This window comes from Aphelocoma coerulescens, chromosome 2, assembly GCF_041296385.1.
Source record: "Aphelocoma coerulescens isolate FSJ_1873_10779 chromosome 2, UR_Acoe_1.0, whole genome shotgun sequence".
NCBI lineage: Eukaryota > Metazoa > Chordata > Aves > Passeriformes > Corvidae > Aphelocoma > Aphelocoma coerulescens.
In genome coordinates, this window is record NC_091015.1 from 144,429,067 (window position 1) to 144,451,460 (window position 22,394).

The 22,394-nt window shown below is 41.6% G+C and overlaps 1 protein-coding gene and 1 non-coding gene across 5 annotated transcripts; both read right to left on the bottom strand.

The window, feature by feature from the left end:
* Positions 1–561: 561 nt before the first annotated feature.
* On the bottom strand, positions 562–12,118 carry CFAP418 (cilia and flagella associated protein 418). 4 transcript variants are annotated; one of them, XR_011148448.1, is made up of 8 exons: positions 12,012–12,118; positions 10,003–10,102; positions 7,569–7,639; positions 6,988–7,053; positions 6,093–6,188; positions 4,003–4,134; positions 1,545–2,682; positions 562–930 (listed from the first exon to the last, which is right to left on the bottom strand). XR_011148448.1 is itself a non-coding variant. In XM_069005182.1 (8 exons), exons 1-7 carry the CDS (start codon positions 12,110–12,112, stop codon positions 2,475–2,477), a joined length of 774 nt encoding a protein of 257 aa, XP_068861283.1. In that variant the 5' UTR covers positions 12,113–12,118; the 3' UTR covers positions 562–2,394; positions 2,467–2,474. The 4 variants fall into 4 exon arrangements, 3 of the variants coding, with proteins under 3 accessions (XP_068861283.1, XP_068861282.1, XP_068861285.1); XM_069005182.1 differs by having other exon boundaries at positions 562–2,394; positions 2,467–2,682; XM_069005181.1 differs by having other exon boundaries at positions 562–2,682.
* Positions 12,119–12,291: 173 nt separating this feature from the next.
* Positions 12,292–12,373, bottom strand: TRNAS-AGA (transfer RNA serine (anticodon AGA)). The gene has a single exon. It is a non-coding gene; the product is annotated as a tRNA-Ser (tRNA).
* Positions 12,374–22,394: the final 10,021 nt, after the last annotated feature.

Below are 22,394 nucleotides of genomic sequence, written 5' to 3' on the forward strand. Positions count from 1 at the left end.
TAATTATTGCCTGAATAGCACCAATGCCTGGAATCCAAATTCAGAATGAGGTACAGGAAGTATTTATGTTTGCTACTCTAATGTAAGCCACACAGCATTTCTTGATGGTTGAGAAACAAGTTCCAACTCTCATATACAGAGCAACTCCTCCCTGGTACTAGGAATGGTTTTCTACAGCAAGACCCAGGGCACGTGGACCACAGCAAATGCGTGACTGATACACCAGGCTACCAGCACCCCACTCTGCAAGTTGTTATATGCCACCCTGCACACCCTGCCTCCACCTTTTATCCTCGCTAAACATCCAAGAAATGTGGCAAATGCATCCACCTTTATGAGCTCTCTATAATTTCATGTGCTCTCGTCATGTTAGCTGGTAAAGGATGTTAAAGCTTATTTAATTCTCCTCTATTTCTGCATCCCCACTGATGTGAGAAAACACACACAACAGTACTTATTGCTTCTTATGAGCTGGACAATGCTTTTGTATGAAGGACATGTCATAACCCTTCTGGATTCTCTTGGATAGGAATAATACAATAGAATTCACACAACACACAATTCAGATTTGTTCCAACTTTTCATTTTATTAAGTGCTGACATTTGAAAAACTTTCTCAAAGCACACATGCCAAACCCTAGGCATCAGATGTGGCCCTCACAAATGAGCAGCACCTGAGGTTCCTTTACTCCACCTGCCACCTGTCTGTGGTTATCGGGTGTCACACCACAGACTGAACGTCAGCTCTTCTGAAAAAAGAGCCTGGCAGGAAGAAAAATTTGCGTATGCAGCTCCCAACATAGCACTTCTTGTATTGTGTGACTACCATGTGTGCTGGTTACATGACCCAAAGACTCACATGTCAGGAAACAAGAGAAGTGGCAGTCTTTCAGCAAGTGGCAGCATTTGCAGAATATCTTCAGTACAAAACTAAAATAGGTGTTTGGGGAAAAAAAAGTCTTTATTTGATATTGTAGAGTTTGCAATAAGTAATGTTATTATGCTTCTGTAAGTTAAATTTAATGGCGGGTCAAGATTCTTAATAATGACTCTTCTGAGCTATATTCACCCTCCACAGTTTGCAGGTAAAACAAGTGAAAGTTAGAGCAGCACATTAAAATTTGATGGAATCTCATTTTGCCATCCTTCATTGCTTTTATTTTTTTTGAGGGACCTGCTGCAGACTAATGGGACAGGCTAGAAAATTTCCAAGTCTATCAGTAAGCAAAATAAAAGTCTCAAATTTTCACCCTGCCCATTTCACAAATGGAAATGGTATAATTATTCCAAAGCAAAAAATTGGAGGAAAACAAAGGTCACATTTATACTTAGCAACACTGTTCTCCAGTACTTCCATTTGACAACAGCTGAATTGCATTCTTAAACAGAATTCTTTACATATTCTTAAACAGAATTCTCTACATAATCCCTGCTATCTCAGATAACTGGCACAGAAATATCACTTAGGGTCTGGACTACGTCTTGAAAACCTTGTACAATCTGACAGTACCTTCATCAAATGAACATTAAAGCTCTAGTTTTACCTTTCTTTACATTCTTTTCATCCAAGGACTTTGGAGTGGTTTGTAACATGTAACTGAAGAAAGCAAAAGAAAGGAAATCAAATCTTAATACTGCTTCTCCTTCCAACAAAATAATTGTATCTAATGACATAGCAATTATTCTCAAATCTAGAAATATGCTAAATTCTGAAAACCCGTACAAGAAGCACTATTTCTGTACCTGTCTGCAACTTCTCTTGGACAAAAAGCTGTCATATCCGACCACTCTAACCAAGGCCAGAAGCAAGTTAACTACACTTGAATAAACCTGATTATTTCAGGAGAATGTTCAGCGTACAGGAGACACGCTCCTTTTCCAAGTCGCATAAGACTTGGTCTCATGAACTGAGATGGGAATTAGGATTTTCCCCATTTCCTGCTCACAAGTTGCAAGCCCAGCTTGTTTCTATGCTGTGGCACAAGTTCCAGTACAACTCTAGCCAAAAGACACCCTGTGGAACTACTTGGTCACGAGTTCCAAATAGCCTTGGAACAGACGAGCCAAGGCAACTCAGCGTTTTTGAAATGCATTCTTTAAGAATGGAAAGCAGATTTCTTCTTCCCCAGAGCTTGTTGCCTTCTGCTGGGTCCTTCTCTTAGGCACTCTTCTCTTAAACACTCTCTAGGCATGAAAGTCTCTTGGGCCCATCTGAAGAAAACCCGGGAACACTCACTGTGTACAGCCCAGACCAGGGCTACATCTTCACAAAGGACAGAAAGGCAAGCAGAGCTCTTCCAGGAGCTGACTGAGCATTAGCCAATTGGTCTCTGGTCCTGAACCTGCAGTTTTGGACTCCAGCAGTTGAAACTTCAGCCTGAAATACTAAATTCACTGAAAACAATACATGACCCTAAGTATGTCTGTACCATCATGCCAAGCAGTACCTCTCCAAAGCCAACTCACCTCTGACTCTACAGCAAGGCTGCATGGGGCACTGGAAGGTGAAGTCTGGAGCACTGAAGAAGCACTGCCAGGCTTTCCAGGCACACTGCTGGGCCTCTGCAGGTTCTAAAACAAGCACTCATGGAAGAACAAGGTAAGCAGGGTGCAGAGTATGTGATGCCTCTGGTCACTACTGAGATTTGCTCTTTCAGAGGGCGACAGATACAGGAATCACCTCTACAAGAAAGACCATGCAATTGTTTTGGAAAAGCTCAGAAACAGAATAAATGTATAGGTTAGAACCATGAGCAAAACTTCAGAGAAATGGCTCTGTACAGCTAGAATTGCCCAAAGTAAGTAATTCTGAATTTATCTGTACAGACACACATGCTGCCCAGCAAAAATACTGACAGATGTCCCATTTTGAGACACTTTTCAGTGTACTAAATGACAGGACTGGTTATTCTTTACTCCCTCTCCCCCTGCATAAAACTCAAATCTATCTTCTGTGTTATTTATACATAAAGAAAAGAAAAAGCTCATAAACTATAGCAACATTGACTGTAAGCAAGACAATTCAAGTAACAGTGTTACTGAGGGAAGGGAGTGTGTTGAAACAGGACAGTTACACTTTCTGAATACACAATATTTTAGAGAGAAGCTGAAGTGAAAGCTAAGTGAAACTGAAAAAAAATCTTAATTTGAACATCATTGGGGATATATATTTTCTCACTCTTAAAAGCCTGAGCCTTTTTCCCTTGAAAATATCAATAAAAGAGTAACATACCCTGCAGAATCTCTTTAAAATTGCATATTTAATAATTGCACAATAACTTGCTCATCTCTTGTGCAGTGAGGGCTGAAGAGAAGTTCAAGAAACTCATTGTGGTAGAAGTCCTTAGTCAGCAGCAAGTGCTCTGAAGAAAGCAGTAGGAACTGGAAGAAAATTTTCAGCACCTGCAGTTTTTGGCTACTGGTGGGTAAAAGGAAGTAAAGTTTTGGGGTGTCCTGAAACCTTTAAGATGAGAGCTGATTCCACAGTAATTTTTTAAAGATAAACAACCACTTGCTCTCATTAACAGCTATGAGCAAAGCAGAAAAGCAGGATTCACTTCTGTGCAGGAATTCATACACTTGTGTGTCACGGTTGTTTCCCAATCCACCAGTTTGAGTCCAAGATTCTGCAGACACAGGAAATAAGGCTCTCTGCTAGATGTGAGGAACCGTCTCAAGGTGCTTTACCCACGCCCAAGTCTGTTACTTCCTCTTCTTTACTTTAACACTACTGAGTATGAGCTTTCACCTCATTTAGCTTCCAGAAAGCCTCCAAGTTGGTTGTTTCTCCTAATAATTCAAATCCCCACACAGCTTGCCAGACAGTTAAATTAAATTAAAAAAAGAGTTTTCAGGTTGAAATCTGGGTGTTACAATCTACTTCTAGATCTAAATATTGCAATTTTCCCATCTGTTCTCGGAAAACTGGGTAGGAAACAAATTTATTTTAAGACTCATTTCCACACAAGAAGACTTCATTCTCCATGTTTACCACAAACCCACCGAAGCTGCTGCTCTGTTTGGAGGTCAGTTAATTCATCAATGGATCTCCAGCTGCACTGACAAGCATACGCACGTGCTCCTTTCTTCTTTATCATCTTTGCTCTTAGTTTACTGAGCTCAGGCATGTTATTCCTGCCAAAGAAGTGAATTCAGCTTAGGATCATGCTTTTTTTTTTAAAAAAAAAAGAAAAAATATTCATGAGGCCATTTCAAATCAGAAGACATCTTAAGGTCAATTCTGAGTGCCACTGTCATGGATGAATTTAGGGATATATTTGAATTCTGTTTTGAACGCAATCCTTTCCCGAGAGCAGTCTCAGTGCTGTGCTCCCAGATCGACTGCAGATTGATGTTTTTGTAAACAACGTTATCTGTTGGGTTTAGAGACTTCCAGTCAGCCTCCAGAGAAACAGTTGGGAAGAAAACCAGGCAGAGTTAATTCTTGTGTTAAAAAATGATCCAAAAATGTATTTATCTTATCAAACTTACTGTAAAAATTGCTATACATAATGGGTACAATCACAGAGTTAAACTTTTCATTAGGAACTGCTACTCAGGATGATTGTTAAAGGGACTGAAATGAAATGGCCATAAGACTGTACATCAAACCAGAAATAATTCCTGTGCAGCTATTAACCACAAGAAATGAAAAATCAGCATGGCTATGACAAAAACAAGTTGCTTCAAAAAAAAACAAGTGAAAATGTAGCATTTTAGCTAACTTTGCTCTCATGACCTCTTGCCGGCCATCAATTACTGGATACTGAATTGCAAAAAAACAACATTAACAAGCCCAGCTAAATAAAGAAAACCCAAAACAAGTATCAAAGGAAGAACTTTTAGAAAAAGAGATCAGGCACCTATTGATGGAAGGAAAATGTTTAATCTTGAAGTTTGCTTTCTAAAATTCAGGTTTGTCAAAATAAACAGCTAAGTATCTTGCTAAAGATTACGGATTTTAATCAATTTTACAAATATCTGATACTAATGCCGCTCATGTGGGTGGGGGTTTTTTTCGGTTTCATTTATTACTTTCAAGATCTGAGAAGCAAAATAATTTTGACTTTGGGTAAACAAAAGAATCCCACTTTTATTTTTTTTATCCACCTTTCCCACTACCAAACTAATCTTAGGAGACTAGTGCAGCATGGTATTTTTAAAGCTGCTTTAAATAATAGGAAAAATAATGGTATTCAGAAAGAGATAAAATTTTGAGACTGGAAGAAAAATACAGGAATAACCAAAGATGTAATACAGGAAAAATAACGGAAAAGGAGCTGATGTCTCCATTACTGTTCTGCTCTGGCTGTCACACTCCTCACTGTCCAAGCACTATCTCTGAACACATCCACCTCTTCCATCAGTTAACGGGCACACACAGAGACTGTACTAAAATAAGAGAAATCCAAATTTGATGTCTGTATTAGGAACATGCCTACTAAACTACATTTCACTAAGTTTTGGAATTAACTTTAGAAAAACTGGGAATAAGAACTCCTTAATTTTAAGTCTTCAGAAACTATTTAAAGAATTAAAGACATCACAATATAAGCAGAAAACAAAAATCCCACCTCTCCATTTAACCAAGCCTTTCTTTCAAGAAAGAAATCTGTTAAGAAATAAAGCTATTTGACTTTCACTGAACATGACAGAATACTTGATAGAGGAAAAAAGAACATCTGACTTGAAACCATCACAGTCTGTATGACTGAAAGTGAGGTGCAAAGCACATGCTGAACAGTCTGCATGTTGTTGACATTGCAGACACCCTGCACTGGCTGGCAGAGGCCAACCCATCACATGGATTACCTGCTTATTTCAGCAACAAGCTGGCCTTTTGATCCATGAAACTTGAATTCTTTTTAAAGCAGAGGGAGAGTCATGGGAAAAGAGACAGAAATGGATGGAAACAAATTTTGGGAGATGTTGCTTCCCCGCCCCGCAGAGTTTCCCACCTGATCCCAAACAGGTAGCATGCATGCTTCTTTTTAGGTGACACAGCAGTGCTAAGGGCTTTTCATCTTTCCTGTTCATATCAAGCCCCAAAGCACAGAAACACAACACTAATACCAAACCCACCCCAGACACACCTGAAAAAAAGATAATCACAGGACTGATCCCAGATGTAGTCATTGAAAAGTGACACACGGAAGTCACAAGCAGTACAACGCAGCTGATCACACGTTCTGGACAAAGAAGAAAATCAATCAGAGAAGCTGACTGATACAATATACATGGATCATACCTGGTGTGCAGTACAGCACTCACTCAGAAATACTAGAAGCAACGTCACCTAATCTTAATGCTTTTACATCTCTGGCATGTTCAGAATTATGGTATGTGATTTAATTATATGTTCATGTATTATTTTTACAGGTTCCTATCCTCACTGAACACATGAAATAAACTGATATTCACTTGATATATTCCCTTTAGTCTTCCTCACTGGTACAGGACATGGGTAGCATCCAAATATGTGTTGATACATTATTACTTACTACAAAAAATGCACATGGAAATGCAGTAATGTTCTATAGAATGTTGTGGATAAATCTTCAAAGTACCTCTTCTGCTAAATTCACCTGCAATTGCAAAGCACTCTGACCATTTTCAGTTCAGGTTCTGGGATGAACCAGCCCACTGATTTAAGTCACATACTTGGCAACACATAGAAAAATGAAGAGACGCAGGGAAAAATAACAATGCAGCAGCAATTTCCTTAACTACTTGTTACTGATTTTTGGTTTCATGTCTCATTTGCAAGCATCTTTCAGCACCTCAAACAAACAAAAGGTCAAGTGGTCAACAACAGAGGACTGGAAGGGACCAGTTGATTTCAACTGCAGTTACAGGGAGCCACTTCTTTAGATGACTATAAGGCTGTTCTGCCCTGCTCAAATGCAGAATTTTGTACCACCACAGAAACACAGCTGTGAATAAAAATAATGATAAAGCAAGTAGCACATATTTTTTCAGGTTTCCTACCTTTTTGAAATATTTGTTCCTATCCCAGATGGTGAAAGGCTTCCACCCAGGTAGACTGGACAGCATCTATATAGATTCATTAAAAAATATTAAATTATAGCAAAACAGGTTGGAGAAAGCAGTACAACATTTCTCCTACTTTAACTGCATGGTATTTATACAAAAATATTTATTAAATATAGGCAAAACATCCAAATGCTTGTAAACTACAGAATTTTAAAATTTCCATTACCAAAGTGTTCAAAGAAAAACTCTTATGAAAATCACTCTCTATGACAAATATACAAGGGTCTATATATTGCAGCATTTGATAAATGTATATGTCCATAAGGCAAAGGAAGATGTTGTTCAATAGCTTAAATAATTAATAAATTTATAATAAATTATTTTGATCAAATGAAAACACATTAACAATTCTTTGAAATTACCTGTTTATCTTTGTTGTTCTTTACAAAGACTGTTTCTCTTCTCAGCGTCTTTCTTAAGAAATGTCAACACAGATTAAACAGCAGCACTATTATTAGACTGATAAGAAGTTATAATCAAGCAATGTCCAACAGGCCCGAACATTTTTCACTTACCGTTTCCTATGTCCCTGTACAACAACTTTATTTCTTTCAGGTGTGAGACTTGCAGAATTAGACTTCAATTTCTGTTTAAAAACAATCCAAGAATAAAATGCAGCATTACAGCAAAGTCACAATATTCTGTTTTACTTAATAACCAGGAGCCAGAAAATCTGAGTCACAGAAGAAGGGGACTAAGACTCTAGGATATTTCTTGTTCAAGTTTATGAGGCTCTGAAGTAACAGGTAAGTGAGGAACAAGGCTTCTCTTCCCATACTGAATTTCCAGCTCTGGCTGAAGGAATTCCACACCACATGATCGCTTAGACTTTACAATCAAGACTTAGTATTTCATGCCCTCCTTTTAATAATTCTGCTTTTAAAACCAGTTATAATTTGGAATCTCTCCCTCGATGCTTTTTAGCTTTTGTTTCATTAAAACCCATCAAGAACTTATTCAAAAAGATAGTCTTTGAAAAGTTTCTTATTTGCTGCACACAGAAGAGTTTATTCGAATTCTAGAATATTAGAACTCTAGATCCTAAGTGGGAAGTTCTAGGGATATAAAATGATAAAATTATACAAATTTACTGACATAATTCTCTTTCCCTCAGATGTATACAAGTATTTTTGTTGGTTCAGATTTAGCCACTGTAAAAAATGAAAGACAAACAAAACAAAAACCATGTCACTCATGAAAATAACAGAATCTGCAGGAGGTTATGAAGTATAAGTAACACCATTTACTACTGCTGATACCCAAATGAATATCTATTTTCAATGCCTTCTATCATTGTAACTGTCTTGAGAATGTAAATTTGTGGCTTCATCTCCATCTCCTGCTGTGAAATGAGGAGTCATTTGCAGAGGATACAAAACGGGGAGCAGTGGTTGCTGTGTCAGATGAGTGCACTGCCATTAAGAGGGACCTCAAATGACTTACAGAAATGGGCTGAAAGCAATCTCTTCAAGTTCAGCTAAGGTGAAATGCAAACTCCTGCCCCAGGGGAGGAATAATCCTTATGCACAGAACACCATGTGGGCTGACCAGCCGGAAAGCGGCTTTGCAGAGAAGGCTGTGGGAAATTTGGTCGATAACAAGTTGACCATGAGCCAGTAGTGTGCCCTTGCAGCACAGAGGGCCAACAGGGCTACATTAGGAGAGATGTTGCCATCATGTCCAGGGAGGTGACCCCTCCTCTCTACTCAGCACTGATGAGACAGAATCACAGAATCATTTCAGCTGGAAGGGACCTTCCCCAGATCAAAGCAGGGTCAGTTTCAGCAGCTTGCCAGGGACTGTGTCCGGCTGCGTTTTGAAAACCTCCACAGAATGAGACTCCACAACCTCTCTGTGAAGACTGTCCCTGTGTTTGACTACCCTTGCAGTTTAGAAAAGTGTTTTCTTGTGTACAGATAGAATTTTGTGTATTTCAGTGTATGCCCACTGTCTCTTGCCCTGTCACTGGGCACTACGGAGGAGAGTCTGGCCCCTTCTTTACTACAACTATAGCTATTTACACACATTGATAAGATCCCCCTGGAGCCTTCTCTTCTCCAGACTGAACAGTCCCAGCTCTCTCAGCTGCTCCTCATATGACAGGCATTCCAGTCTCTTAACCATCTCCATGGGCCTTTGCTGGAGGCTCTCCAGTAGCTCCACCTCTCTCTTGTATTTGAGAGACCAGAATGGGACACAGTAGTCCAGATACAACCTTACAGGCATGTTTGGAGCACTATGTCCAGTACAAAAGAGGCATGAACATAATGGAGTGGGCCCAGGAAAGGACCATGAAGGTCATTAAGGATTTAGACCATCTGACATCCAGGTATAAGCTAAGACAGTTGGAATGGTTTAGCCCAGAGAAAACAATGGTCAGGAGAACCTTACGAAGGTATGTCAGGGAAGAATAAAGAAGACATAGCCAGAATCTTCTCAGTGGGAATCACTGACAGGAGAGGCAATGGGTGCAAACTGAAGTACAACAATTTCCACTTAAACATATGAAAAATCTTTATGACTTGTGAGGGTGGTCAAACACTGCAACAGGCTACTTAGAGAGGCTGCAGTCTACATCCCCAGGGATAATTGAAAGCCGTTTGGACATAGTCCTGGGTAACTGGCTCTAGGCAGTCCTGCTTAAGCAGGTGGTTGGACCAGATCATCTCGAGAGGTCCCTTTTCCAACTGTGACCATTCTGTGATTCTGAGCATTGACACTATGCTCTATTTTGAACTAGCATTTTGTTTAATTGCCTGTTACTGTGTAGGTAAGAACATCTCTTTGTATTTCTCCTGTTCCTCACTACAGGATTACTGCATTTTCCTTTCTGCTTTATTTTCCAAGTTTATTCTACAGCTTGTTTTGCTTTAGAAGTTTTAGCTTATGATGCTTTTACTTCCATTGTTGAACCTGACTTGTTCTGAATTTCTCCAAACCCCTACTCACCAGAGGTGTTTTGGTAAAGCTGCTGTCATTACAGATTTCATCAATAATGTCGTCTAGATCTTCTTTGCTGCTGCCAGCACTCATTAACACTTTAGCTGATCTGAAAAATAAATAAACCAGCCTTCATCTTTGTAGCAAGACTACAGCAATTCTAAGAACTGTGAATTAAAAAATATAAACAGTTACAGCCTTTTTCCTCTAATATTTTTGTAGTATCTCAGGTACACCATTCAAATAATGACTGAACAGATGTAAACTGCAGGATAACACCTTGCAGGATAACCTTGAGTTGTCGCATCATAGGTCTTATTTTTGCTTGCTTCTTTTATTTCCAACCACTTCCAACCCTGAATAAAACTGTGACAGTATAACCCATGCTACACTTACTGGGCAATTAATTGGACAACCCTGATTTTTCACATTTAGCTTCAGCAGCAGGAGCACAAAAAGGTCAGAGGAAGGTCTCTACTCAAGCTATACAACTGCAGGGGTTCTGAAGAGAATTCCTGCTGAACTGGATGCATTTAGAAAGATCACCTGCACTTTGCTTTCACTCAAGTAACACTCAAGTCTTCTGTTTGCTAGCTCTTTGTCAAAGAAAGAGAGGCCTGTAGTACTGCTGCATTAACCAATCAAGAACAAATCTATTCCTGAGAAAGAAGAAAACTGTGATTTTTTTTTTCAAGATTGTAATTAGATCGACTAAAATTAAGTGCTCATCTAACCATTATGCAAACAATGTGGAATTCCAGTAATGTGGCCAAAGGTAGTTGTCTTGCTGGTCTTGCATTAGTCATTGGATTCTTCAAGATCCTTTCCTTGGACTCTGAACTGTGTGTTGGGTAAGTGTTCAGCAGCCCACCTGTGGAGACATCTGGCCAAGCCTCTCTGGTCCACAGACCTTCCAAAGGGAGTCTGAGATGTCTGTGAGGGCTGGGATGTAAACCTGATGGTCAGGATGGAAACCCAAGGGCAGGCAAAGATGCCTGTCAGGGCCAGGCTGGAAACCTGAGGGCAAGCAAAGACACCAGTGAGGGCCAGGATGGAAACCCGATGTCTGGGACAGAAGCCTGAAGGCAGGCACAGATGTCAGAAACTGAACACTTGGCAGTACTGTCAGCAATGACCCTGTTAGGACCAAACTTGCTGGTATTCTTATCACTTATCACTTCCACAATTTGAAAATTGTGGAATTTGAGGCAGATACTTCAAAGTGTAGTGTGTAAGTTAGGTGCTTACTGTAGCAGATATGGTTAATAAAGCATGAACAGAAAAAACAGACCCGAACGAACAGCATGAAGCTGTGTCAGGGGAGGTTTAGGTTGGATATCACGAAAAGGTTTTTCACACAGAGGGTGGTTGGGCACAGGGGGAACAGGCTCCCCAGGGAAATGGTCACAGCACCAAGCCTGACAGAGCTCAAGAAGCGTTTGGACAATGCTTTGAAGCACATGGAGAGACTCTTGGGGTGTCCTGGGCAGGGCACAGAGTTGGACTTGATGATCCTTGTGGGTCCCTTCCAACTGAGAATATTCTGTGATTTGTATGAAATGACTGAAGTATCAAGAGAATAAAAGCTTTGATAATGCTATTGCTAAAGTTCTTCCTCCTCTAAATCGCAGGATTTATAGATATTTGAGGTCAGTTATATACAGAGAGCTATCATGAGGTCAGTTACAGAGCAAAGTAATCCCACAACCCTAACTCAGAGGCAAATTAGTGCAGCTTTTAACGCCATATTTAATCCGAGGCTGCGGTACACGCAGGAGACAAAGACTGTCTGAAGTAACTAAACTCGCTGGCACACGATTTGGATCTTTAAACAACAAGGGCTGCAGGTGACACTCGCCGACCGTCAGCCCGGTTCCGGCTCCCGAATCCGCGTATTTTGGGCTCCTGAGACGTGTGGCCGCACGGGCCAGGCGGGGACGGGCTGCGCGCCCCCCAGGCGGCCCCTCGCTCGGCGGGGAGCGTTGTGAGGGCGCCGGGACCGCGGCGGGACCGCTAACCTGCCCTCCTCAGCCGCCGCGGGCTGCTCCTCGCCGCCGCCGCGCCGGTGGCACAGCCGCCTCTCCACCTCGTCCAGCAGCCGCTCCAGCTCATCCGCCATCTTGCCGCCCAGCCGTTGCCAAGGCGGCCCCGCGGCGCGGCAGGGGCGGGGCCAGCGCGCCCGGCCGGGGTGCGGGGTCCTGCGGGGCTCGGCCGCGGCCTCGCCGCGCTTCTGCCGGGATTCGGCAGAGAGCGCCGGGCGGGGGAGAAAAGGAAAACACAACGCCACCACACTGCGGCCGTAGTCGGCAGGATTCGAACCTGCGCGGGGAGACCCCAATGGATTTCTAGTCCATCGCCTTAACCACTCGGCCACGACTACGCATGCTAGCAAAACCCTTCCCACCTTCCCATCAGTGGTTGCAGAGAAGGATCAGGGTTTGGCACTTAGGTACGTCTCCTCACGGGGCGCAGTGAAAGGTTTAAAATAGAAGAGAGTAGGCTTACTGCATGTCATACAGTTCACTGCGCTGTATATTGGTCTGTTTATAGCAAAACCAAACGGTTAGGCTTTGCTAAGTCCCGCGGGAGAAGCCTGTGGTGGTTTTTTTTTTGGTTTTTTTTTTTTTCGTAGATTAGGAACAGTCGTGGATAGAGCGGCCTCAGTCCCCTTAAAACCAGGAACACTCCCCAGCTGACATCCCCCATAGCGCCCGGGAAGTCGGGGCAGGCATTTTTGAGGAAAGTCCCATAAAGGTGGCTCTCGCCTATCGCCCTGTTAATAAATCCAGACAAGCGTCGGAGGTGTCAGTCACCAGCTTTCCAATGCCAGCTCCATCTCCCCTCTCGTCAGAGACACGCGGGGGGTCAGGTGTCCCGACGTGGGCGCACCGCTCGTAGTGTCAGTGAATGCTGTATATTATTATATTTATTTAGAAATGCAAGGAAGCAGTTTAAAGAGAGAGGTCTTGTTAAGCTAAACAGAGCATTGCCATTTCCTTAGGTCAGCTGACACAGAAAGCACAGTGCTTGTACCCTCCCGTTGCCAAGATGGCTCAAACTTTGTCAGCCTGTGATGAAGTGGGGTCTGCAGTACGTAAGAGCTCCAAGCAAAGCCTCCTGGTAACAAGGCATTTTACAATTCTCTGGGTATTTCAATTAATGAGTTGCAAGCCCTCTCTGAATTCCCTCATACTTAAGCTTTTATTTCATCATTCCATTTTCCTCCCCACATATCTCAGGTCTCTGTTAATACCCCAGCCCAATCCATGGCAGTGCTGCTGGAGGAGATGTGTTGGGTAGAAGAGTTGTGAGCCTTTGCTGGGTTGATGTGATGGAAGAAACTAAATAGTGTTGATGCTGCTCCAGCTCTTTTAAGTGGTCCCTTGGCCAGGACTCTGTGTCATGTAGGTAAATTCAATCCAGAAGAAGTGGATTTTTGGGTGGAATTTTTACATTCATCTCTTGCAGCTGTGGAGAGTTTAAACTAATCACAATTCTCCCCAGTATGCTATCATCTCTGTAATTTGAAAAAGGATCAGGAGCCCACAGGCTTGGAAAATCTTGAAGAAACTCTTGTCTTGAAATACATCATCACATGTGGAAAAGACCACTTGCTGCATCATCTTAAAGGAGCTTAAGAATGCCAAAATACAGTATCATTCTGGCATTCTTTCAAATGGCCTTAGAAATCTGAGTACATTCTCTTTTGACTGTAAAACAGCTTCTTTCCCTTTCCATCAATCCTGTGGCTGTCAGTGTGTCTGTTGCAAGGTGCCAAAAATGTATGGAGTGTCTATGGGATAACGGTGCCAAAGCCAGGGGTGCCTCGAGGCCTTCTCCCATGAACTCGCTGCAGCATTTGCTCAGTTGGAAAGCATTTGAAACCAAAAAAGAAAATGAAAAAAAAAACCAAAAAAAAACACGAAAAAGAAAAAAAGGAACAGACCTTTAAAAATTGTTAAACTGAAAAGATTGGCTTTGTGCAGATTGCTGCCTGCTGTTTGGTTCCTTGTTGTTCAAAACTTCTGAAAGGCTTGATGCAATCAAAGAGACAGAGACTTACTGGGTCGAATTGATTCCAGACTAGTCTCTGGCATCACACTGAGGTGAATCTGACATACTGGGCCTTCAGCTAAGCTGTGGCCAGGAGAAAGGAGTTGAGGTCATGCCCTAAATTTTGTCCTCTCTTAGGAAATCAGTGAAGTGGCTTGTTCAAATCATGTCTCCCACTGACTGCTTGGGGCTTATATTGGTGCAAATGGAAAGGTTACTGGTTGCAGAGGGCTGGAAAAGTACAGAGTGACCACTTTGATGATGATGTTTTTTTTTTTTTTTTTTTTTTTTTTTTTTTTTTTTGTTTTTGTTTTTGTTTTTGTTTTTGTTTTTATATATACTATCTCTTAGGAAGAGAGGACAGAAAGCTGAAAGGGTGTCCTGGGTGGAAGCCATAATGTTCTCTAGACCTCAAGCTACTGAAAGCTTTCTCAGCGGTGCTGATAAAACTGGATTTTGCCACAACAGTGATGAAGACAAAAAAAACTTCCTAGGACAGGATGTTAATTTCTCTCTTCTGTTTTCTCTGGGAACCAAAGTGAGCCTAAATTGCGGTTGCCCAGAACTCTTCTCAGGCTTCTTCTCTGAACAATGAAGTCTCCAGGGATCGGGTAGTGATAGAGGTCAGCAGAGCCAGGTAATACCAGTCATTTCCGAATGCTACCCATTGTCAGACAAGAGGGAAATGATTGCAGGGAGGCCCTCTTCTTTTTGATATAGTGATAGCATGTTGCAGGCCTGTCTGCCTTCCAATCTCTTGCCCCAGAAGTTGGGGTGGAGGTAATGCAGTGACTGCCTCTCCCCAAGGTGTTCTGCTGCCTCCAGCATATGTAGAAAAGTTCAACTCCTTGCTCCCAGTCACAGGATATTACTCTAATCTTGTTCCTTGTCACAATCCAGTAAAACATCATTTTAAGTGACACCACTTATTTCCTATTAGTAGTACAGTGCATTAACATGAGAAAATTCAGGGCTGAATCTAAATTTTTGGATATAATTTAAACCACTAGCAAGCATTCATGTGCATGAAATTATTCTACTAAAGATACCAGATTGGGAGACAACTTCTTGAAAGACCTCTTGGCAGCAAAACTAACTGTGTGTGCAAGATTCCTCATATAACACTGGTTTGTGATGTTGAGAGACAGCCTCGGATCAAAGGACAGTTTAAGCTGGAGGCTACCCCAGTCTTGGGCTTCACTGTCAATCTTTCCATCAAAGGTGCCAGCTCAGAGGGTGGATTTTCACTTCAGTTTGCTGGCACAGCTGCCTTACCCATGAGGGGCATGAGGACTGGAACAACTTCCAGTTACTTCCAACCTTCCTCTGAATTAATAATTTCAAGGTTAGAGTATGTGAGCACCCACCAACTCTTGCCTGGGGCTACACAGTTCTCTTGCAAGGGAAACTGTTCCTGAGAAGAACATGTAAGTGTCCAGAATGACAAGTCCTTAGCCCTTGCTGTGAGGGGTACACATACTTTTGGATATTTGTAAACATACATGCTCATTTTCAAATAAGTGTGACATTGTGGTGCTTACTAAGGGAAGCAGATTTTTCAGGACTGTATACAAAACAAAAAAATACTTGTCTGGGGGCCTTTTAATGAACATGGCATAATCCTCAAGGCTTCTTATAACCATGACATTTTGATCTCCGTGGGGGCATAACAAACATTGGAAAGTCGTTTCTGGAAAAAAACTGTCAGCTTGTGAGGCTGTGTAACAAGGAGGTCACACTTCCAAATCAATGATAATTATGTGTAACTTCGAATAAAAATGGTGTTGCCAGGCACTGTGCAGCTTTACTGCACCTGCATTCTCTGGCACCAAGGGTGTCAGTCCCTGTAAAGTGGAGCAGAGGGAGGCACGTGGTGATAAAGCAGGTCAGTGCAGAGAACATATCACAAGGTAAAAATGTTTCCATTTAATAGACAGAAATAATAAGTAGTAGTAAATATAAGATAATTGGCCTGCCAGGAAGGACCTAGGCTGTGAGAACATGAGTAGGGAGGAGAAAGCATCAAGCAGAGAGGACTGGGGACTACTGTGGAAAAAGTCCTTCCTGCTTGCTACCCGTTGCACAGCTGTGGTGAGAGACAAACACCATGTAAAACCAGCCTAGATGAGGGAGCTGAAACCAAAGCAGAGACCAAAGATGGAACACCAAACTGTTCCATCACCCTTGCCAAGGCTGGAAAATATTTTTCAGGGATGATTCTCCAGAGGAGTTGTGAGCTAGAAAAAACTATCCTGCAAGCCACAGGGGCATGGCATGAGTGTGCATGTGGGGGTGAAGATGCTGTTTGTGTGAACTCCACACTAATATCCTGCTCCTCAGTGGGGCTGATTCAGATTTTTCTTCCTGAGGACCCAGATACTGCATCTCAGGGACAGATGTGGTAGCTGACAGGGCTGGTGTTGTCACACATGAGGTTCCAGATACACTCATTTGTTTCACTGCATAGCAGTGCTCTTTGTTTCACTGCATTGCTTCCTTTTCTCAGTACAAGAATCCTGGTCAGTGAAAATATATGTTAGGCAGAATCACACTTGTGTAACATGAGTACTATTTGCCTGTGTGATTTTGTACAGGCTTTTACAGTTAAAAGACTTAAAAGAATGGCAAGAAGAACAAAATCTTTTACAGATGAAAGCTTCTTCATAAAGCCTCTCTCTAGAAGCTCGAATGCTAAAAAGAGAGCTTCATGTCTGTGAGAAATGAGGTTTTCATTTGGACTTGAAATAAACGGGGTTTTTTTTTCCAGTGCAGTTTTCAAAAGGGAGAATGTTTAAGGGCAAAGTGAAAATTAAAAGCTAGGACCTCAGTGATTTTAGCAGGGTCAGGATTTCATACAGAAGATGAAAATCCAGTCCATCTCATTGCAAATATCCGTTCCTTGCTGCAGGACGGGAACTGGTAGCTCTCCTTCCAGCTCCAAGCTGCATCTCCCAGCAGAGGGCATTGCAGAATGACATTATTGTTTTTCAGAAATATGGCAGAAAGTAAACTGAACTTCAAGGGGCTGTTTGGCTGGTCTAAAATTTATTTTCATGACTTCCACTGGAAGAGTGGATCATCAGTCGTTTAAAACCAAAAGATGCTGCTAGCAAACTGTAGCTGGAAGATAAAAGGAATTTTCCCCTGTGCTCTAAAAATCCCTAACGCCTGAAAAAGAAAGCAAATGCCAGAGAGCATTTGTTCTTCAGTTTCTCTACCACACAATTTATTTTCATGTTTTAGATGAAACTGTAGACTGAATTGCAAAGACTTGTTTCAGGCTCAGATCCTCTTGACATTCTGTAAAAAATAATGAACTGTTTGCTATAAAAAATAAATGCAGAATTAAAATGATAATGATAATGATGATAATGATAATGATGTGAGCAACAAGAAGAAGAGAGAACCTTTAACATTTGCAGTAGATGTGGATAAGAAGCATAACATAAAATAGTGGAGATAAAAAAGGAGATTTTCCAAAAGACTGGGGCATTCTGTGAATCAAAACAAGACGCTACAGGGTACCCTGAGCAGTGCATAGCCTTCAATGCAGGCTTCTCTCTTCCCTGCCATCTTCCCTGAGCCCTGCAGCCCCCTACACATTACCCATCAGGAACACATTCAGGGGACAGACAGGGCTGTACCTATCATGCAGACAGGTCTTCTGACCCTGTCCCCACATTCTGGCTGGTTCTGTCTCGTAACAGTTGTGCCAATCCACCTTCTGGAGGCAGTGTACATGGATTTAATGTACATGATCAGGTGTCTCCATAAAATACAGGCCTTCTGTTAAATCTTTGTCTGCGGGCAGTGTTCAGTCCATCTTAATGTGTGGTCACCCAACAAAGTGAGTGGGTACATACCTTGGTAGAGGAGAGTGAGGGATTGAGGGCAGGAGAGGCTGAGAAGTGTGTGTAGCAACAGTAGGTTCTCTTGTTTAGCATTTGTTCTTTGGCAGATCACAAGAGGATTCAGTGTAATTGAAAGTAGTCATTATAGTTTTACAGGTGGAGAAACGGAGTCACTCAGGGGTTTGTAGCCTGCCCAGACTCATTAGATAAAATCAGGATAGAAGTACTCAGAGCAGTCCCATCTCTTGTGTTGATAAAGTCTCAGCTTTACTGTAGACTCACTGACCTGCACCATGTCTGTGTACTACAGTGAGAAATGCTTCCAAGTTAACAAGTGCAGGTGGGCAAGAGTTAAAGAGCAAATTCTACCACCTTGATTCTTGATAACGTTCTCACTCAGGTTAGTTTACAGTGTTAAAACCAAAGGGACTTGAACAGAGCAAAGGTCCTGAATTTGAATTTCAATGAATGATATTAAGGGGGTGGTTGGGGTATTTTATGCATACCCTAAAAATGCCTAATAGGCATTCAGCTCTGGAGGAGTTGAAAGGACTGTAACCTTCCCTACAGTTTAACAACACATTTCTCCATAAAACTAACTTGAGAGAAATTCCCTGCATTCCCACACTGAACACTTAGCAGTCTTTTCAAACTTATGATATAGCAGTAAATATAGCTTATAACCATAAAATTAAGGTTATGTGGACTTGTAACTTTTTTATTTATGCTAGCTCTGTGGGCCACTAGCAATTTCTACAGAGGTTACTGTCCTGAAGTCTGCAACGAATTACATGACTAAACTAAGAAGAAACACAACTCAGAAGAGTAAGAAGAAACAGAAAACAACCCTCATTCTTTAAACAGACACATTAGGTGTTTAAGGGGAGAAGGGCAAACAAAAGGAACTTCTCATGCTTTAAAATGTCAGTTTCTTTTAGGATAGTTCTTTGTGCTGTATAGGGAACTTGCTAGCATACATAGCTGTCATTGCACTCATGGGGTGTTTAGTGGCTAGAGAACAACTCAAGAAAAGGTGATAGATCTCAAAAATAACAAGCAGTATTTTCTTGGAGTGCTACCAATGAGATTCTGACAACCTGTGCCCAGTGAAGTTCTGATGATCAAAATGTAGATGATTTTTACTGTGGTGTACTAAAAAAAATTGTTTCCATCTAGCTGCATCCTTGAAATTTATGTTACAGATTGATTGTGAAATTACAGAACCCCTGGTTTCTACAGGAAATGGGCTCTGCTTTTTTAATGTGGTTTTACAGTGCCTAGAAAACCTTTGGCTTTCCAATAATGTAACTGTAAACTAAAATCTGATGAAGATAGTTATCTGTTTTTTTCCAGTAGTGATTGCAGACTGACTGTAGAGTCAAGGTACCTCAGCTTTTGAGTTCCTGAACAGAAACTCTTTAAAGTCTACTGCTTTAAAGAAAATAGGTGATCAGAATTTTGTGGAAATTAGCCTTCTCTAGGGTAGATTTGTTACCTCCCACTACTTCTGTTGTCTTGAAGATTTTGAAAGCCAAGAGCCACCTAATGAACAGCCTTGTTTTTCAAAAGCTCAGTTTACTGTAAATCTGTGATTACAAGCATCTGGATAGCATGGAAATTGGATTCATCTTTAGTGGCTCAGGCCCCTAGCTAAAAGAAATACAGCCACAGCAGGAGGGGGCTAAGGAAAGGAGCAATTAATTTAGTTTTCCAATAGTATTGCAACAACATGGGCACCATAATTTAAAAGCCTTTGGAACAGTCTTCTTAATTTCCTCCTATCCCACTCCTTCAACTTCTTGTCTTGGTCTGGCTTTTGTTCACTTCATGCAGCCTGCCAGACCAACCTGAGCCTGCCTCAGCCCAACCGGTTGGTCCCTGATGTAATCCCGAATGGTGACCTGTGAGGCCGACCTCAAGATTTGCCAGGCGGGAAAGGACCCACTTGGTTTTAAAGTGCTGGCTCTGTTTTGTGAAGAGCTGGCAAAGTATGTTTTTCTTTTTACTTTTATAGCTTGTTCCAAAGTCCATGGAGGATACACAGCTGGCTGGCAATACCACAGCTAATTCCATGGCTGCAGAGACTTAAAAAGCCTCTGGTGGTGATGCTCAAAAGCAAGGCCCAGGAGCAGTGTGCAGTATGTAATATGCGTGCTGCCTACAGAGCTTGTTGCTCTCCACAAATGCACAACATTAGTGAGGTGTTTCATTAATCTGTGATGGAAGTAAAGCAGATGTTTCTCGAGATAGCAAGTTCTAAGTGCTCCTGATCTATGTCAATTCTGCTTTCACCCCCCTTTTTCTTGCTCTCTATGTCTAATGCTACCAAAAATGAGTGACAATTCCAAACCTGTTTTACAGTTTGGAAATTGCTTGTGTCTGGGAGAGAGAAAGCTGTTCTTTTGAAACTCTTTAAATGAATATTCAGGTTCCAAATGAATTAATATTTCTCTCTTGTTTGGTTGTTTATTGATAATGGTTCTATTTTCTCTAGAGTGTCTATGTTTATGGCCTTCCTTTTTCCTTCTGGACATCTGTGGTTTTGTAAGTAGTCTGAAAAAGTCTTCAGGACAAAAAGAACACAAATTTACTGAAATTTCATCTAAATCATAACCCAGAAAAGCAGCAGGAAGAGAAATAAATAGTAATAACGTTTTTGGAACTAATCTCATCTCTCTCTTCTAACTAAGGGTAATTGCAAACATAATACATGTCTCTGTAGTAGTAATCCCAAGGACAATTGTATGAAACATGGCAACTAGACAGGTCTCCCAAACACTTGCTGGTAGCTAGGATGAGGTAGTATGTATTTTCCTGTTGTTGAGTAAAGTCACCCACCCAGTCTTTACACAATGGCTGCCTGTGAACACTGACATGAATTTTCTTACTTGTGAGCGTTACATAGTTCATCACCTTCAGTCAGCTAAATGTCAGCGTGTCTTACTAACATAAACAAATCAGGATGTCTGCAGCAAAGGCTCACACTCTAGTTAGATTTATGTCTCCACATGTGAAAGATCTACTTCATGTTCTTAGAGGAACAGCACAGTCCCAGCTCTCAGGACAACATCTCTAAAATCTCAAAGGAATGCATCAAAGCATTGTTTCTTTCACAGGTTGTGCTTGTATCTTCTCTTTTGACCCCCCCTTCCCAAAACCTAGAGATTAGTGCTCTTACTGAAGGTGTGAACAATCCATGCTCAGTTCCTGCCCCTGCTCAAAAAAAAAAAAAAAAAAAAAAAAAAAAAAAAAAAAAAAAGTCCAGAACTAACTATTTTTCCCACCCATTTTGGGTAAAGTATTTTTCTCTCTTTTTTGGAGAGGTGTTCTCAGTTCCTTTTGTGGTGCAGAAAAGAAACCAAGACTCAGTGGCTATCATTTAATGCTTTTTAGTTGTTACATGAATGACACCGCCTTTGGTGTGCTCTTGGGGACTTCTCCAGTGTGTCTCCAGAGTGTCTAGAATGAATTTTTTTTCTTTCACATTGAAGAATTAATGGATAGGAAAACATCTCTCCGTAGGCCTCAGAACAGAGACTGAGTCCCACTCAGAGCATGAGCCCCACATTTTCCAGGTGAGTCTCCCAGCAGGATACACATCCGTGTTTGCGTGATTTTCACCTGAGAGCCTGGAGTGGTGTCTTGTGGTTAGGGCAGGGAGCTTGAACCTTTCAGGTAGAGAAGCAAACTGCTCAAGTGCTCTATCCAGTAAGCTTCTGCATAAGACACTGATGATAGAATCGCTGTACTACAGCTTTTCAAACACTATCATGATCTGTAGCTCGTTTCTGAAATGGCTTCAGGACTTACTCTGGAGCTTGTGACCTCAAGCAGAAGTGTATTCTGCAGCACAAGGAAAGGAGCTTCAGCTGTGGGGTGAAAGGAGGCTGCTAACACCCTGTTGCTGCCCATGTTTCATGTTAGCTAGCTCTAGATATAATGTCCCCTTGGTGCTGAGGGTATTGGGCCCCATTCCTGGGATTTCTGACTCAAACTGCACATGTGGGAAGCCTAGCACATGTGGGGAAGGGCTGGTTTCTATTTCACCACCAATAATTCAGGCACTGCGGCTTTTTCAGTCCTTTCTTCTTGTATTGTCAAAACCACACAGTTGCCTGGTGTTGTGAATCTTGGTTGCTTGACACTAGAGTCCAGCTATGCAGCTGTTCATGTCTGTCTCAGTGGGTTAGGATTAATTCATCTCCTTTCTACCATTTACTTGGGGAATGTACCTGAGAGGAGATCCAGCTCCATAATATTTTTATTTGTAGGTAGTCCATAAGTGAGATAAAGAATGGCATTAGATTATTACCTTAATCAAGTATTTTTAGCTGCAGCTCCTCTGTGTGGATCACATCATGGGCAGTGGTCTTTCATTTGGTGCTTTGGCAAAAGGATGAGGGGCAGAGAAGAGGGAGGAACAGGGAAGGAATGAGAGTGGTGGAGGCCAACAAATACCTTGATGAGGGGGAACACTTTCACAGAGTAGTGGAGGAG

Bases quoted from the DNA above. Each gene is read 5' to 3' on its own strand.
- CFAP418 (XM_069005182.1), bottom strand. From the start codon at position 12,112: ATGGCGGATGAGCTGGAGCGGCTGCTGGACGAGGTGGAGAGGCGGCTG. The intron at 7,054-7,568 runs GTAAGTGAAAAA...GAATCTATATAG, and splicing joins GTACAGGGACATAGGAAACG to ATGCTGTCCAGTCTACCTGG. The intron at 2,683-4,002 runs GTGGGTTTGTGG...TCTTTCTTGTAG, and splicing joins CAAACAGAGCAGCAGCTTCG to AGGTGATTCCTGTATCTGTC.